Source organism: Cherax quadricarinatus, chromosome 91, assembly GCF_038502225.1.
Source record: "Cherax quadricarinatus isolate ZL_2023a chromosome 91, ASM3850222v1, whole genome shotgun sequence".
NCBI lineage: Eukaryota > Metazoa > Arthropoda > Malacostraca > Decapoda > Parastacidae > Cherax > Cherax quadricarinatus.
The window spans coordinates 12,588,147-12,607,806 of NC_091382.1; the positions used below are offsets into that span (position 1 = coordinate 12,588,147).

At 39.3% G+C, this 19,660-nt stretch overlaps 1 protein-coding gene across 3 annotated transcripts in view; it reads right to left on the bottom strand.

The window, feature by feature from the left end:
* Positions 1-19,153, bottom strand: part of LOC128698409 (tRNA:m(4)X modification enzyme TRM13 homolog) — a gene marked incomplete at its 5' end in the record, with an annotated part of 130,639 nt that extends 111,486 nt beyond the window's left edge. For all 3 annotated transcript variants that reach the window (XM_070104390.1, XM_070104388.1, XM_070104389.1), the window contains 2 exon segments: positions 2,687-2,881; positions 18,960-19,153. In XM_070104390.1, coding sequence (XP_069960491.1) covers positions 2,687-2,881; positions 18,960-19,153 — 389 coding nt within the window.
* Between the last annotated feature and the right edge of the window lie 507 nt (positions 19,154-19,660).

Consider the following 19,660-nt stretch of genomic DNA (forward strand, 5'->3'; position numbering starts at 1 on the left):
GGAGAATACTGAAGTGTTCTTTCCAAAAATCTCGTAGGGTCAAGTGAGTGTCTGAGGTCACATTCAAGCACCTTTCAAACATTGCTTTGGTGTAGAGTTTTTTAAAGTTTGCAATGACCTGCTGGTCCATGGGCTGGAGGAGAGGAGTGGTATTCGGGGGCAAGAACTTTACTGTGATGAACCCAAACTCCTTCAGAATTAGGTCATCCAAGTTTGGAGGATGAGCAGGTGCATTGTCCATTACTAGGAGGCACCTGAGATCCGATTTCTTTTCCAAGAGGTAATTCTTCACACTAGGGCCAAACACTTCATTGAACCACTCAACGAAAATGTCCCTTGTGACCCATGCCTTACTATTAGATCTCCAAAACACACACAATTTACTCTTCATAACATTGTTTTTCTTGAACACTCTGGGATTTTCAGAATGGTACACTAGTAACGGCTTCACTTTGAAATCCCCACAAGCATTAGCACAGAACATTAGCGTCAGCCTGTCTTTCATAGGCTTGTGTCCTGGCAGCGCCTTTTCTTCCTGAGTAATGTAGGTCCTCTTTGGCATTTTCTTCCAAAAGAGGCCTGTTTCATCACAACTGAACACTTGTTCAGGTTTCAGTCCTTCACTGTTTATGTACTCCTTGAATTCATGCACATAGTTTTCAGCCGCCTTGTGGTCCGAACTGGCAGCCTCACCATGCCTTACCACACTGTGTATGCCAGTACGGTTCTTAAATCTCTCAAACCAGCCTTTGCTGGCCTTAAATTCACTCACATCACCACTAGTTGCAGGCAATTTCTTTACCAAATCGTCATGCAACTGCCTAGCCTTTTCACAAATAAGCGACGTCATAAGACTATCTCCTGCTAATTGTTTCTCATTTATCCACACCAATAATAACTTCTCAACATCTTCGAGTACTGGCGATCTCATTTTTGTTAGCATATTTACCCCTTTTGCAACAACAGCATCCTTGATTTCCTTTTTCTTGGCCATGATGGAAGATATGGTTGTACGGGATTTGTTATACATCCTGGCCAGTTCGCCCACACATATGCCACTATCATATTGTTCAATGATGTTTTTCTTAAATTCAATCGTATTTCTCACCTTCTTTACCAAAGGCTTGGCACTAGGAGCTTTCTTTGGAGCCATGGTAGCTTATTTAGCACTTAAATAACTTGCAAGCACTAAAATAAATGGAATGTTATGAAACATTTCGCTGGAGCACGTGAGGGGACTGTCGCTCACTGGTAAACAATGGCACACTGGCTGGGAAGGAAAGGCCGAGGCGGCTCAGAGCGTGAGTACGCGCCTGGGACGAAGGACTATTAGCGAGTTACCGGACCATTTGCGAGCCAATATTTTGACGAAAAAACAGGACTATTTCCGAAATGGATGACTTTCAGGCCAGACGATTATTGAGGGGCCACTGTATATACGTCAAACACGGTACCTCGTAAGACGTATATGTATGGTCGAAACAGTCAAAGGGTTAACACAGTTCTGTTTGTGGGCAGGGAAAAAAATTTACCCGGCTCAGGCTGCCGCCTGGTTGTGGGTCAAACCACTGTGTCAGCGGGGGAGATGACCGCCATCCCCTTCTACCCCCATCTCAGCCTTCGTGCATACATGTCAATTATGATTCTCTCCTAGGAGCTAGTTGTGTTTGTGAATTGTTTTAATCTTTTAATTGACCTATCTTGTATCTGCCAAGAAACCATGGCACCCAGTAGGCATGCGAGTGATACTGAAAGTGGCAAGAAAAGGTTTAATCATTTAAGTCTTGGAGTTACAAAGAAAATTGAGATATTAAACAAGAGAGAGCCTATGGCCTTAATGAAGCATCAGTTTGTACATTTAAAAAGAATGAGGTAAATATACAAGTTTATGTAATGAATACCCAGGATGTCATCTCACTGACTTACTTACTGACTTATTGAATGACTGACTTACTAATTTACTGACATGACTGACTTTTACTGATGTACTGACTTAAAATTAGACTTTTCCACTGAAGAGGACCCCTGACAAATCTAGAAGCAGTGCTCTGAAACGGCATCTAGAGCAGTTGATGCTTTACCGTCAGCTGTATAATGTAGTGCAGGGTAAAATAGCCCAGAAATCCACTTCAGAATTTATGCACACTCCAGTACAACTATTGACTTTAATACCAGAACCTCTACCATCCACCCAGCCTAGCAGGGACACAGCATAACTCTCCACTCTCTTCACAATCAACCAACACCGGCACCCACAACTGAAGGCAATTGTTGCATTTGTTGTCTTAGCAGTAAAAACAACATAATACATCATGACTATGAACAACAATTACATATTCACTTTCATTTTTGTAAGATCTGGAAGGTTTAAAGAAAGTTGTTTGGCTTTCATGAGGATTCCAGGAATGCAACCCTATTTTTCCTGTAAGTTTTTCAGTTTATCTAACATGGATTTACCTAACACAACATTTTCAGGAACGTAACTACATACCATATAATATAATGGTCTACTGTAGTAAAACATTGGTGAGCACAAAAGAGGAATGAATGTTATCTGAATAACAGAGATATTATACCTGTGTAACTCTAATTGTGAAATACTGTAAATCTTTATATTGAATTTGACTTAGAAAAATTACAAACAATACAACTTCTTTAGCTAAATATATCTGTATAGTGTGCTTACCTCTGCCAGCACCAAACTCTATAAAGCAAGTTGGTGTGATGGATGTGTTGAGTAGTGCAGAGTTCTCCAGGTGGCCAAGTATAGAAGAGTTCTGGCTCAGATGACGTACTACACTAGGACCATAGCCTGGTCTAGTCATCTCTTTCTTCATTATATGATGACTCAAGATGGATTCTTCAATAGTGCCAACATTTTCTGGAATGTAAGCAATAAATAAAAATCATTTTTTTGTATTATTTTTTTTTCAACAAGTCGGCCATCTCCAACTGAGGCAGGGTGACCCAAAAGGAAAGAAAAGCCTCAAAAAGAAAATACTTTCATCATCATTCAACACTTTCATCTCATTTATACATAATCACTGTTTTTGCAGAGGCAACCAGATACAACAGTTTACAAGCATATATAAAGACATATAACATATCCCTCCAAACTGCCAATATCCCAAACCCCTCTTTTAAAGTGCAGGCATTATACTTCCCATTACCAGTATTAAAGTCCAGCTATATAAAAATAACAGGTTTCCTTGAATCCCTTCACTAAATATTACCCTGCTCACATTCCAACAGCTCGTCAGGTCCCAAAAACCATTTGTCTCCATTCATTCCTATCTAACACACTCGGGTATGCTTGCTAGAAGTCCAAGCCCCTCCCCCACAAAACCTCCTTTACCTCCTCTCTCCAATCTTTTTGAGGACAACCCCTACCCTGCCTTCCTTCCCCTACAGATTTATAAGCTCTCCATGTCATTCTACTTTAATCCATTCTCTCTAAATGACCAAACCACCTCAACAACCGTTCTGCAGCCCTCTAATACTTTTATTAACTCCATGTCACCTAATTTCCACATTCCGAATTTTCTGCATAATATTTACACCACATATTGCCCTTAGACAGGACATCTCCACTGCCTCCAACCGCCTCCTCGCTGCAGCACTTACAACCCATGCTTCACACCCATATAAGAGTGTTGGTACCACTACACTTTCATACATTCCATTCTTAGCCTCAATATATAACAAAGTAGAAGTGATGCAAGGAGGGAAGAGTATATGGAGAAAAAGAGAGAAGTTAAGAGAGTGGTGAAGCAATGTAAAAAGAGAGCAAATGAGAGAGTGGGTGAGATGTTATCAACAAATTTTGTTGAAAATAAGAAAAAGTTTTGGAGTGAGATTAACAAGTTAAGAAAGCCTAGAGAACAAATGGATTTGTCAGTTAAAAATAGGAGAGGAGAGTTATTAAATGGAGAGTTAGACGTATTGGGAAGATGGAAGGAATATTTTGAGGAATTGTTAAATGTTGATGAAGATAGGGAAGCTGTGATTTCGTGTATAGGGCAAGGAGGAATAACATCTTGTAGGAGTGAGGAAGAGCCAGTTGTGAGTGTGGGGGAAGTTCGTGAGGCAGTAGGTAAAATGAAAGGGGGTAAGGCAGCCGGGATTGATGGGATAAAGATAGAAATGTTAAAAGCAGGTGGGGATATAGTTTTGGAGTGGTTGGTGCAATTATTTAATAAATGTATGGAAGAGGGTAAGGTACCTAGGGATTGGCAGAGAGCATGCATAGTTCCTTTGTATAAAGGCAAAGGGGATAAAAGAGAGTGCAAAAATTATAGGGGGATAAGTCTGTTGAGTGTACCTGGTAAAGTGTATGGTAGAGTTATAATTGAAAGAATTAAGAGTAAGACGGAGAATAGGATAGCAGATGAACAAGGAGGCTTTAGGAAAGGTAGGGGGTGTGTGGACCAGGTGTTTACAGTGAAACATATAAGTGAACAGTATTTAGATAAGGCTAAAGAGGTCTTTGTGGCATTTATGGATTTGGAAAAGGCGTATGACAGGGTGGATAGGGGGGCAATGTGGCAGATGTTGCAAGTGTATGGTGTAGGAGGTAGGTTACTGAAAGCAGTGAAGAGTTTTTACGAGGATAGTGAGGCTCAAGTTAGAGTATGTAGGAAAGAGGGAAATTTTTTCCCAGTAAAAGTAGGCCTTAGACAAGGATGTGTGATGTCACCGTGGTTGTTTAATATATTTATAGATGGGGTTGTAAGAGAAGTAAATGCGAGGGTCTTGGCAAGAGGCGTGGAGTTAAAAGATAAAGAATCACACACAAAGTGGGAGTTGTCACAGCTGCTCTTTGCTGATGACACTGTGCTCTTGGGAGATTCTGAAGAGAAGTTGCAGAGATTGGTGGATGAATTTGGTAGGGTGTGCAAAAGAAGAAAATTAAAGGTGAATACAGGAAAGAGTAAGGTTATGAGGATAACAAAAAGATTAGGTGATGAAAGATTGAATATCAGATTGGAGGGAGAGAGTATGGAGGAGGTGAACGTATTCAGATATTTGGGAGTGGACGTGTCAGCGGATGGGTCTATGAAAGATGAGGTGAATCATAGAATTGATGAGGGAAAAAGAGTGAGTGGTGCACTTAGGAGTCTGTGGAGACAAAGAACTTTGTCCTTGGAGGCAAAGAGGGGAATGTATGAGAGTATAGTTTTACCAACGCTCTTATATGGGTGTGAAGCGTGGGTGATGAATGTTGCAGCGAGGAGAAGGCTGGAGGCAGTGGAGATGTCATGTCTGAGGGCAATGTGTGGTGTGAATATAATGCAGAGAATTCGTAGTTTGGAAGTTAGGAGGAGGTGCGGGATTACCAAAACTGTTGTCCAGAGGGCTGAGGAAGGGTTGTTGAGGTGGTTCGGACATGTAGAGAGAATGGAGCGAAACAGAATGACTTCAAGAGTGTATCAGTCTGTAGTGGAAGGAAGGCGGGGTAGGGGTCGGCCTAGGAAGGGTTGGAGGGAGGGGGTAAAGGAGGTTTTGTGTGCGAGGGGCTTGGACTTCCAGCAGGCATGCGTGAGCGTGTTTGATAGGAGTGAATGGAGACAAATGGTTTTTAATACTTGACGTGCTGTTGGAGTGTGAGCAAAGTAACATTTATGAAGGGATTCAGGGAAACCGGCAGGCCGGACTTGAGTCCTGGAGATGGGAAGTACAGTGCCTGCACTCTGAAGGAGGGGTGTTAATGTTGCAGTTTAAAAACTGTAGTGTAAAGCACCCTTCTGGCAAGACAGTGATGGAGTGAATGATGGTGAAAGTTTTTCTTTTTCGGGCCACCCTGCCTTGGTGGGAATCGGCCGGTGTGATAATAAAAAAAAAAAAAAAAAAAAAAAATTATACCTCAATGCACCACTCACCTTTTTTTCTGCATAAATTTTATGGATAATCTCATCCTTCATAAACCCATCCGCTGACACATCAACTTCGAAATATCTGAAAACATTCACTTCTTCCATACTCCCTCTTTCCAATGTGATATCCAGTTTTTCTTTATACCCTCATCACCTTACTCTTATCTATGTTCACTTTCAACTTTCTACCTTTACACACCCTCCCAAACTCGTCCACTAACTTTTGCAACTATTCTTTATAATTTCCCATAAGCACAGTATCATCAGCAAAAAGTATCTGTGTCAACTCCCATTTTGTGCTTGATTCTCCATAATTTAATCCCACCTCTCTCCCCATCTATAAATATATTAAACAACCATGGTGACATTACACATCCCTGTCTAAGACCTACTTTTACCGGGAAGTAGTCTCCCTCTCTTCTACACACCCTAACCTGAGCCTCACTATCCTCATAAAAACTCTTTACAGCATTTAGTAACTTACCACCTATTCCATATACAGTGGAATCTCGCCTAACGAACGCATCGCATAACGTTAAATCCGCCTAGCGATACATTTTAACGCAAAAATTTTGCCTCGGCTAGTGCTAAAAAACTCTCTTAACGCGGTTCGTTCGAGATGCATCCACATGCGGCCTGAGCCCGCCTCACTTGTTCCTTGGGTGCCAGTGTTTACAAGCCAGCCACCGCGGTCGCTTCCAAGCATACAATCGGAACATTTCATATTATCACAGCCTTTTTAGTGATTGCACCTGCAAAATAAGTCACCATGGGCCCCAAGAAAGCTTCTAGTGCCAACCCTACAGCAAAAAGAGTGAGAATTACTATGGATATGAAGAAAGAGATCATTGCTAAGTATGAAAGTGGAGTGCGTGTCTCCGAGCTGGCCAGGTTGTACACAAAACCCCAATCAACCATCGCTACTATTGTGGCCAAGAAAACGGCAATCAAGGAAGCTGTTCTTGCCAAAGGTGCAACTTTGTTTTCGAAACAGAGATCGCAAGTGATAGAAGATGTTGAGAGACTGTTATTGGTGTGGATAAACGAAAAACAGATAGCAGGAGATAGCATCTCTCAAGCGATCATATGTGAAAAGGCTAGGAAGTTGCATGACGATTTTATTAGAAAAATGCCTGCACCTAGTGATGACGTGAGTGAATTTAAGGCCAGCAAAGGTTGGTTTGAGAGATTTAAGAATCGTAGTGGCATACATAGTGTGATAAGGCATGGTGAAGCTGCCAGTTCGGACCACAAAGCAGCTGAAAAATATGTGCAGGAATTCAAGGAGTACATAGACAGTGAAGGACTGAAACCTGAACAAGTGTTTGTGATGAAAAAGGCCTGTTTTGGAAGAAAATGCCAAACAGGACGTACATTACTCAGGAGGAAAAGGCACTCCCAGGACATAAGCCTATAAAAGACAGGCTTACTCTGTTGATGTGTGCCAATGCTAGTGGTGACTGTGAAGTGAATCCTTTATTGGTGTATCACTCTGAAACTCCCAGAGTGTTCAGGAAAAACAATGTCGTCAAGGCTAATTTGTGTGTGATGTGGAGGGCAAACAGTAAGGCATGGGTCACTAGGGACTTTTTCTGTGACTGGTTACACCATGCATTTGCCCCCACTGTGAAAAATTGCCTAATTGATAAGAAATTAGACCTTAAGTGCCTCCTGGTATTAGACAATGCTCCTGGTCATCCTTCAGACGTGGCAGAGCGACTTTCTGTGGAAATGAGCTTCATTAACCCTTTGACTGTTTCAGGCCCCTCTCTGAAACTGTCATTCTATGTCGCTCAATTTTTGAAAAAAAAAAAAATTATTTTTTTCTTATGAAATGATAGAGAATCTTTTCTCGATGGTAATGACACCAAAAGTTCGAAATTTGGTCGAAAACTCGTGGAATTATGCTCCCGCGAAGTTAGCGGTCTCGGCGACATATGCGTATCGGCGATTTCGCCGACTTTGAGCCCAATTTTCAGCCAATTCCATTGTTCCAGTTGACCAAACTCATAGCTATTTCTTTAGAACTCCATTTTATCTATCAGCTGAGTACAAGAAACCTCCCATTTACTAATTTGGACTACCCAATATGGTGGTCAGAAATTGGCAATTTGGCCAATTTCACGCAAAATAAAAAAGATGCCAATTTCAAAATAGGGTCCAGAATAAACAAGGTAGACATTCGTGGCACTAAAATATCATATGCTCTGTTCATTAGTCACATCTCTAGGCCCCTTTTATATTATTATTGCTTTCTATTTTGATTTTTTATTCATACAAAAAAATACAAAATTTACTGTTATACAGACGACTGCATTATTGTAAAAGTGGTATAAATAATATCAGTGCACTAGTGAAAGAATATTAGACTCCCCAGTTGACGTGTATTGGACGTGTGGTGTGATTTATGTACTCTTGAACATTGGTAAAAATCAAACATTTCCGCTACTTTGAGCTCAGTTTCAAGGTCGTTTTCATCGTAAAAGTAATGAAAATCATCTCTATTTCTGTAATATGTTTTCCATTTTATCACCTAAGACCATGAAAACGTGAATACAACGATAAATACTATACGAAAATACACCTCAAAGTCGGCGTTTTATTCCAAAAAAACGATCAGAGTTTTTTTTTTCTCATTACGCAATGTGTGCTGCAGGATTTTTTTTATGTGGTGCACACTGACCACACAGACCCATTCTCTCACATGTGGGCCTACCAGCTTTTTCCCACTTGATTTGAAGCCGCTAGAATTATTGAGTATATATACGTCAGAAACATTGGCTCGTAAGACGTATTTATACGTCGAAAACAGTCAAAGGGTTAAGGTCAAGTTTTTGCCTCCTAATACCACTCCTCTCCTGCAGCCCATGGACCAGCAGGTCATTTCCAACTTCAAGAAACTGTCCACAAAAGCTATGTTTGAAAGGTGCTTTGTAGTGACCTCAGAAACTCAATTGACTCTAAGAGAGTTTTGGAGAGATCACTTTAGCATCCTCAATTGTGTAAACATTATAGGTAAGGCTTGGGAGGAAGTGACTGAGAGGACCTTGAACTCTGCTTGGAAGAAACTGTGGCCAGAATGTGTAGACAAAAGGGATTTTGAAGGGTTTGAGGCTAACCCTGGGAATCCTATGCCAGTTGAGGAATCCATTGTGGCATTGGGGAAGTCCTTGGGGTTGGAGGTTAGTGGGGAGGATGTGGAAGAGTTGGTGGAGGAGGACAATGAAGAACTAACCACTGATGAGCTGCTAGATCATCTTCAACAGCAAGAGGCCAGACCTGAGGAAACTGGTTCAGAGGAGGGGATAGAGAAATTGAGGAAGTTGCCTACTTCAAAGATTAAGAAAATGTGTGCAATGTGGCTTAAAGTGCAAACCTTTTTTGATGAAAATCACCCTCACACAGCTATTGCAAGCCGTGTTGGCACCCTGTACACTGACAATGTTGTGAAACACTTTAGGAATGTCATAAAGGAATGGGAGGTACAGGCCTCTATGGACAGATATGTTGTGTGACAGAGGTCCAGTGACTCTCAAGGTGGTCCGAGTGGCATTAAAAGAAGAAGGGAAGTAACCCCGGAAAAGGACTTGCCACCTCAAGTCCTAATGGAAGGAGATTCCCCTTCTAAAAACTAACACCATCAACACTCTCCCCTCCTCCCATCCCATCAATCATCACCAGATCTTTAATAAAGGTAAGTGTCATGTAACTGTGCATGTCTTCTTCAGTTTTTGTGTATTAAAATTAATATTTCATGTGGTAAAAAATTTTTTTGTTCATACTTTGGGGTGTCAGGAACAGATTAATTTGATTTCCATTATTTCTTATGGGGAAAATTAATTCGCCTAACGATAATTTCGCCTAGCAATGAGCTCTCAAGAATGGATTAATAGCGTTAGGGGAGGGTCCACTGTACTTGCAACATCTGCCACATTGCTCCCCTATCCACTCTATCATATGCCTTTTCTAAATCCATAAATGCAATAAAAACTTCCCTACCTTTATCTAAATACTGTTCACATATATGCTTCAATGTAAACACTTGATCTACACATCCCCTACCCACTCTGAAACCTCCTTGCTCATCCACAATCCTACATTCTGTTTTACCTCAAATTCTTTCAGTTATGACCCTACTGTACACTTTTCCTGGTATACTCAGTAAACTTATTCCTCTATAATTTTTACAGTCTCTTTTGTCCCCCTTCCCTTTATATAAAGGGACTATACATGCTCTCTGCCAATCTCTAGGTACCTTCCCCTCTTTTGTACATTTATTAAACAAAAATACCAACCACTCCAACACTACAGTGGACCCCCGCATAACGATTACCTCCGAATGCGACCAATTATGTAAGTGCGTTTGTACGTGTATGTTTGGGGGTCTGAAATGGACTAATCTACTTCACAATATTCCTTATGGGAACAAATTCGGTCAGTACTGGCACCTGAACATACTTCTGGAGTGAAAAAATATCGTTAACCGGGGGTCCACTGTATATCCCCCCCTGCTTTTGACATTTCTGTCATGATCCCGTCAATTCCAGCTGCTTTACCCCCTTTCATTCTACTTAATGCCTCACGCACCTCCCCCACACTCACATCCTGTTCTTCTTCACTCCTGAAAGATGGTATACCTCCCTGGCCAGTGCATGAAATTACCGCTTCCCTTTCTTCGTTGACATTTAAAAGTTCCTCAAAATATTCTCGCCATCTACCCAAAACCTCCATCTCCCCATCTACTGACTCCCCTACTCTGTTTTTAACTGACAAATCCATTCGTTCCCTAGGCTTTGTTAACTTGTTTAACTCACTCCAAAATTTTTTCTTATTTTCATTAAAATTTCTTGACAGTGCCTCTCCCACTCTATCATCTGCTCTCCTTTTGCACTCTCTCACCACTCTCTTCACCTTTCTTTTACTCTCCATGTACTCTACTCTTCTTATAACACTTCTGCTTTGTAAAAACCTCTCATACGCTAACTTTTTCTCTTTTATCACACCCTTTACTTCATCATTCCACCAATCACTCCTCTTTCCTCCTGCACCCACCCTCTTATAACCACAAACTTCTGCCCCTCATTCTAATATTGCATTTTTAAAACTACTCCAACCCTCTTCAACCCCCCCACTACTCATACTTGCACCAGCCCACCTTTCTGCCAATCAAATCAAATCAAATCAAATCAAATCAAAGTTTATTCTCTATAAGGATTACAATACAAGGTTTACAGATTTTGGTTATTGTGTGGTTTACATGTACATGTAATAAAATACTAATTACAGAGGGGGCCACTAGAACACCTAGCAAGGCTAGGCATTTCGGGCAAACTTAGATTAATTCTTAACCCTAAATTATTACAAATTGTGGAGTAAGTTGACTAAATACCAAGTGACTATATACTAGTTTGTGAGTTTAGCAATGTGAATGCTTTTGTTTTGGCACAATACATAGTTTCTATAATGGAGTATTACAGGCAAACTTGTGACTAGTTAGGAATCATTATTTTACGATTAAGATACGTATTTCTGTGCTTATAGTCAAATGGGTGAGTGAGTGAGTGTAAGTGTGAACCACCAGGTGGTTTTACTAGTACAGTACGTTGAAAACCCTGAAAGGGTTGACATTTATTTATATAGTTATTGTGCATGTCTCATTGTTGTCTTTGCAGGGAAATGTATATTCATGAAAAAAAAAAAAAATTAATACTTTTGGCTGTCTAGAACGGATTAATTGGATTTCCATTATTTCTTACGGGGAAAATTAATTCGGGAAATGATAATTTCGTCTAACGATGAGCTCTCAGGAACGGATTAATATCGTTAGCTGAGGGTCCACTGTATACAATACAAATCTTTGAAGAATTAAGAATTTATTTCTAGGGAGGGTTCCATGCAGCATGGTGTCTGCCACCTCCCTTTGTCAGCTGTTTCCTCACCAGGCTGTATGGAATTATGTATGAAGCCTGCATTGTAAGTAATGGAGATGGCAACAGGAGCAGTAAATGCAAGTGGATATGAAAAAGGAAACACATGAGGTTTTGGAAAACCTTTACTTGGAGCATATAGAGAAACACCAGTTCACCAGCATCATTTCCTGCCACATTACAGTAATCGGTCAGTCCAGTAAAATTATGGCTTTGATGCCAGGGTCAGTCCCATAAAACTACGTCAAAATTCTAGCGGCTTCCAATCTTGTGGAAGAAAGCTGGTAGGCCTACATGTGAAAGAATGGGTCTGCATGGTCAGTGTACACAGTATAAAAAAAATCCTGGAGCACTAAGTGCATAATGAGAAAAAAAACTGCGATTGTGTTTTTGGTGTAAAACAACGAATTGATAATGTATTTTTGTATGGTATTTATGGCTGTATTCTCAGTTTCTTGGTCTCACTTGATAGACTGGAAGGTATATTACAGAAATAGAGATGATTTTGAAGGGTTTACAGGCTAAAAGTAGCTTAAAATTGAGCTCAAAGTAGCAGAAATGTTTGATTTTTGCCGATGTTCAAGGGTATGCAAAACACATCACATGTCCAATACACATCAACTGGTGGGTCTAACATGCATTCACAAATGTAGTGATATTATTTATATAATTATTACAATAATGCAGTAGTCAACATAACAGTAAATCTTCTATTTTTTGTGTGAATAAAGATTCAAAATGAAAAGCAAGCGTAATATAAGAGGGACCTGGAGACATGACTAATGAACAGAGAAAATGTTATTTTAGTGCCAGGAATGTCTGCATTGTTTATTCTGGGCCCAATTCTGAAACTGGCCTTTCTTGAATTTTGTGTGAAATTGGCCAAATTAGTAATTTCTGATCACTTTATTGGGTAGTTGAAATAGGTAAATGGGCAGTTTCTTGTACTCAACCAATAGAATAAAAGGAATTCTAGCTAAACACCTATGAGTTTGGTCAAAGAGCAATGGAATTGGCCAAAAATAGGGCTCAAAGTGGGCAAAATCACCGATGCGTAAATGTCGCCAAGATTGCTAACTTCGTGAGAGCGTAATTCTGTAAGTTTTCCATCAAATTTCATACTTTTGGTGCCATTACCACCAGGAAAATATTCTCTATCATTTTATAAGAAAAATTTTTTTTAATTTTTTTTGAAAATCCTTTGACACTGAGAGCAAGTTTGTGAGCTGGGGTCTCAACAGTTTAAGGGTTAATTACCTACTATACTAATATGCAATAATATTAACCCTTAATCTGTCCAAACATAGATCTACGTTTTTTCAACATTTGAAAGTATGTAAAAAAACGCATATCTTCTTTTTTTTTACATTTGAAAATGTGTAAAAAAAACTTTGATCTATGTTTTTTTTTGTTATATTTGAAAATATGTAAAAAAACGTAGATCTACTTTTGGAGCACTACGCATGTGAACGTAGATCTGCTTGGACAATTTAAGGGTTAAAATGTACTGCTTCATAACCTGTGTCAGTATAGAATAGTCAGTCTGCCCAAAATGCACAGGCATGCTAGTAGCTTTCTTTGTAATTAATATCTTACAATGTGTAAACCACACATTGTAAGCATTGCAAGGAAATAAATATTTTCATTTTCAAGAAGAAGAATACAAAGAAAAAAATACATCCAATGTAAACTGACCTCAATTACCTGCACTCAACCAGACCCTTGACCTCACAAATTCCATCAGATGGAACACCCCGCTTTCCTCTGACTTCACACTCGCCCACCACCTGACTTCACCACTTCTCTGTGCTATTTATTTATTTATTTATTGAATAATTTGAACGTACAGAGGTACAAAAAAAATACAGGTAAGAGCAGCATGCCAAAGCCACTTGTATGCATAGCATTACAGGCAGGCTTAAAATTAACTTAAGATTAACTAAGCAATGATGTAATCAGTGATAAAACATTATTGTAAACAGATAACAATAAAGCACAAATGAGTATTACAAAGACAGGTCATATGGTTGCATGCATTGCTATACATTCAGTAGAATGGAGTACAGGTCCTCCATCACAAATCCGGCATCATCGGGACGTGTAGTGTGCCGGATTACTGAGTTTGCCGAATTACAGAGTGGTTAGGTTAGAATACACTTAATAAAATTAACCAACTTGACTTACACAGTTCACTGAACATCGGCAAAAATCGAACATTTCCGCTACTTTGAGCTCAATTTCAAGGTACTTTTCGTCATGAAAGCAATCAAAATCATGTCTATTTCTGTAATATATCTCTGTGAAGAGAGTAGTAAGGGAGAAAAAGTTAGCATATGAGAAGTTTTTACAAAGTAGAAGTGATGCAAGGAGGGAAGAGTATATGGAGAAAAAGAGAGAGGTTAAGAGAGTGGTGAAGCAATGTAAAAAGAGAGCAAATGAGAGAGTGGGTGAGATGTTATCAACAAATTTTGTTGAAAATAAGAAAAAGTTTTGGAGTGAGATTAACAAGTTAAGAAAGCCTAGAGAACAAATGGATTTGTCAGTTAAAAATAGGAGAGGAGAGTTATTAAATGGAGAGTTAGAGGTATTGGGAAGATGGAGGGAATATTTTGAAGAATTGTTAAATGTTGATGAAGATAGGGAAGCTGTGATTTCGTGTATAGGGCAAGGAGGAACAACATCTTGTAGGAGTGAGGAAGAGCCAGTTGTGAGTGTGGGGGAAGTTCGTGAGGCAGTAGGTAAAATGAAAGGGGGTAAGGCAGCCGGGATTGATGGGATAAAGATAGAAATGTTAAAAGCAGGTGGAGATATAGTTTTGGAGTGGCTGGTGCAATTATTTAATAAATGTGTGGAAGAGGGTAAGGTACCTAGGGATTGGCAGAGAGCATGCATAGTTCCTTTGTATAAAGGCAAAGGGGATAAAAGAGAGTGCAAAAATTATAGGGGGATAAGTCTGTTGAGTATACCTGGCAAAGTGTATGGTAGAGTTATTATTGAAAGAATTAAGAGTAAGACGGAGAATAGGATAGCAGATGAACAAGGAGGCTTTAGGAAAGGTAGGGGGTGCGTGGACCAGGTGTTTACAGTGAAACATGTAAGTGAACAGTATTTAGATAAGGCTAAAGAGGTCTTTGTGGCATTTATGGATTTGGAAAAGGCGTATGACAGGGTGGATAGGGGGGCAATGTGGCAGATGTTGCAGGTGTATGGTGTAGGAGGTAGGTTACTGAAAGCAGTGAAGAGTTTTTACGAGGATAATGAGGCTCAAGTTAGAGTATGTAGGAAAGAGGGAAATTATTTCCCAGTAAAAGTAGGCCTTAGACAAGGATGTGATGTCACCGTGGTTGTTTAATATATTTATAGATGGGGTTGTAAGAGAAGTAAATGCGAGGGTCTTGGCAAGAGGCGTGGAGTTAAAAGATAAAGAATCACACATAAAGTGGGAGTTGTCACAGTTGCTCTTTGCTGATGACACTGTGCTCTTGGGAGATTCTGAAGAGAAGTTGCAGAGATTGGTGGATGAATTTGGTAGGGTGTGCAAAAGAAGAAAACTGAAAGTGAATGCAGGAAAGAGTAAGGTTATGAGGATAACAAAAAGATTAGGTGATGAAAGATTGGATATCAGATTGGAGGGAGAGAGTATGGAGGAGGTGAATGTATTCAGATATTTGGGAGTGGACGTGTCAGCGGATGGGTCTATGAAAGATGAGGCGAATCATAGAATTGATGAGGGGAAAAGGGTGAGTGGTGCACTTAGGAGTCTGTGGAGACAAAGAACTTTGTCCTTGGAGGCAAAGAGGGGAATGTATGAGAGTATAGTTTTACCAACGCTCTTATATGGGTGTGAAGCATGGGTGATGAATGTTGCAGCGAGGAGAAGGCTGGAGGCAGTGGAGATGTCATGTCTGAGAGCAATGTGTGGTGTGAATATAATGCAGAGAATTCGTAGTTTGGAAGTTAGGAGGAGGTGCGGGATTACCAAAACTGTTGTCCAGAGGGCTGAGGAAGGGTTGTTGAGGTGGTTCGGACATGTGGAGAGAATGGAGCGAAACAGAATAACTTCAAGAGTGTATCAGTCTGTAGTGGAAGGAAGGCGGGGTAGGGGTCGGCCTAGGAAAGGTTGGAGGGAGGGGGTAAAGGAGGTTTTGTGTGCGAGGGGCTTGGACTTCCAGCAGGCATGTGTGAGCGTGTTTGATAGGAGTGAATGGAGACAAATGGTTTTTAATACTTGACGTGCTGTTGGAGTGTGAGCAAAGTAACATTTATGAAGGGGTTCAGGGAAACCGGCAGGCCGGACTTGAGTCCTGGAGATGGGAAGTACAGTGCCTGCACTCTGAAGGAGGGGTGTTAATGTTGCAGTTTAAAAACTGTAGTGTAAAGCACCCTTCTGGCAAGACAGTGATGGAGTGAATGATGGTGAAAGTTTTTCTTTTTCGGGCCACCCTGCCTTGGTGGGAATCGGCCAGTGATAATAATAAAAAAAAAAAAAATCTTCCATTCTATCAAATGAGCCCCAAAAATGAGAATACAACCATAAAAACCATACGAAAATATACTGCAAAGAGGCGGCTAATGGCTGATAAGTGAACTCCCTTATTTATCGTGTCTTTTTTATTTTTGTTGTATGTTAAGAAGCATCTTTCCATCATACATTGCCAAAGTTTCAATGAGATAGCCCAACAAACAACCGAGAAATAAAAAATATTTACCAAAAATCATATATGGCAAGCCCAAGCCAGGTACTGGAAATAAGTCACTTTGTCTGACTTTTCTGAGTTATCCTAGGTTCTCTATACATACACTGCTATGTATGATAATCTATGTAACTATATTTGTGTATACCTGAATAAACTTATTTACTTCTAGTCTGTCAACCGAGTACAAGAAACCGCCCATTCACTTATTTCAACTACCCAATAAAGTGGTCAGAAATTGGCAATTTGGCCGATTTCACACAAATTTCAACAGATGCCAATTTCAAAATAGGATCCTGAATAAAGAATGCAGACATTCCTGGCACTAAAGTAACATTTTCTTTGTTCATTAGTCACAGCTACAGGCCCCTTTTATATTACTCTTGCTTTTCATTTGGAATTTTTATTCACAAAAAAATAGAAGATTTACTGTTATGCAGACTGCTGCATTATTGTAATAATTGTATAAATAATGTCAAGCCATTTTAGTGCTTCTTTTTAATTATAATAATAATCTTGACTACGTATTGGACTGGCAGGCGGACAGGTATTGGACGGTGACGTCATTTGTTTAATCCTGAGATTCGCTAAAGAACAGAACATTTTCACTATTGTGAGCGCAATTTCAAGGTACTTTTCATCATGAAAGCAATCAAAATCATATCTATTTCTGTAATATATCTTTCATTCTATCAAATGAGACCGAAAAAATGAGAATATAACCATAACAACCATACAAAAATATACCGCTAAGCGGCCCCTAATGGCTGAGAAGTGAACTCCGCTATTTATGGTCTGATTTCTTTCATTTTTGGTGTTCCTGAAGAAGTATCTTTCCATCATACATTGCCGAAGTTTGAATAAGATAATCCAACAAACAACTGAGAAAATAATAATAATATAATAATAATAATAATAATAATAATAATAATAATAATAATAATAATATCTTTATTTACTACACGTACATGTACAAGGTATACAGGCCTAGCTGACATCAGTGACATACTACTGTATAGAAAGGCACTTGTTATGCTGAGTATTTCAAGAAAATTAGGTCAGTGTCCCAGGATAACACCCACACTAGTCGACTAACACCCAGGTACCCATTTACTGATGGGTAAACATAGACAACAGGTGTAAAGAAACATGCCTAATGTTTCTACCCTGGCTGGGAATCGAATATTTACCAAAAATCATATATGGCTAACCCCAGCCAGGTACTAAAAATAAGCCACGTTGACTTTTTTGGGGTTATCCTAGGTTCTCTACACATATACTGCTGTGTGTGATAATCTATAGAGAGAAAATAACTTTTTTGTTTCATGTTTATGGTGGAGTACGAGTGTATATCATAGTTAGCCCTGTGCTATACTCTGTTTTCTCTAATATAAGCCCCAAGACAAGGATAGGAGAATGGTATTTGTTTATCATATCCTCTTCATAACTCTGTCGAACTGCTCAGTGTTATGCCAAATATTATTCATTCTGGAGTATTTAACATGTTTTATGTTATTTATATTGTTTCTTATGTCATATTAGATCAATTGTGATAGGCAAAGAAGCTGTAGTGTTGATATTAGCGTAATAATAAAGCATATTCTCCTGCTTCATGAGACTGAGCTCATGGCAACCGGCAGTGGCTTCAAAGCCACCTTATCTTTAATGGATAATGTACTGTGTAGGTGCTTTACATAATGAGAAGCATTTCTTTTATTCATTGGAACCATGGCTAGGACTAAAAGTAAGCAGGTTAAAACAATAAATGGAGAAAAAGAAATTGGAATGGCTTATGCAGCAAGTAGCGCCACCAAACAGTACCAGCAGGTTGGTGTGGCGACCCTGGAAATTTGAAATTATGCTAGCCAAAATTAGTGCTGAATAACTGAAGGAACCGAATAACTGATTGCCGGATTTGTGATGGCGGACCTGTATTCTGTTAGGTAGTGTATTTAAAAAATAACAAAGTTAGATTGGGTCTTAGGTTTAACATTTATGTGATATAATTATGAGAAACATTTAAGATATACAATTTATAAGGTTCAGTTATTCAGTATTTATTTGGTTTTGGGTGAGTAAGTGATCTTTGAGAAGAGACTTGAATTTATAAACAGGTAGTGTTTCTTTTATATTTACAGGTAATGAATTCCAGATTTTAGGGCCTTTTATGTGCATCGAGTTTTTGCATAACGTGAGATGGACATGAGGAACATCAAAGAGTGATCTGTGCCTTGTGTTATGGTCATGTGTTCTGTTGAGGTTGGCAAGGAGATGTTTGAGGGGAGGGTTAATATCAGAGTTAAGTGTTCTATGTGCATGTTGCTAATTTTGTGTCCTTGATAAAGTCTCATGAGGAAAAAACTCTATACTAAAGGTCTCTTTTTGTTACACAAACTTTTTTAATTCTTTCCTTCTAAGCTTTATTTTAAGATTATTTTCATAATAGGCAGTAAAAAAGAATGTACCTCTGTGCGCTGCTTCAACTCGTGTTATGAAGGACAAGAGCTGCTGGTCCGATAATGAAGATAATGAGGTTTTTGGAGGTTCCTCCTGGTCACCAGGTCTGAGGTTGATGTTGCGACTCATATACGACAAACCGGTCTTCTCCCGAGCATTACAAATGGCCAGGTGTTGCTCTAACCGGTGTTCAAAACAAGAGCTAAAAACATAAACACGTGTTAAGTACAATATGTAAAAATGCAATAAACACAAGTATTCGGTATAGTAGTATGTATATAGTAGTACAGTACGGCCCCATTTATATGGCAGGTTCCAGGCTACCATCGTAAAGTGGAAATCGCAGTAAAGTTGAATACCTCTTTTTTCCACTTATAAATGCATACAAATACATACTAGATAACAAGTTTACACTAACATATATTAAGTTAGTAAGTAAGTTTATTCAGATATACACAAATGCAGTTAAATAGATTATCATACATAGCAGCATATGTGTAAAGTACCTGGGATGACCCAAAAAAGTCAGAGAGTGTGACTTATTTCCATTGGGTTAGCAGTAGAATTAGGCATTAAAAAACAATAAAAAAGTAAAATACACATACAGTACACTCATTAGTTACCTTAAAATATTTGTAGTCTTGATGTAGGGTCAGAGGTGAGTAAACGAGATAAAACAAATAAATGAGAGAGAGAGAATGAGTACACG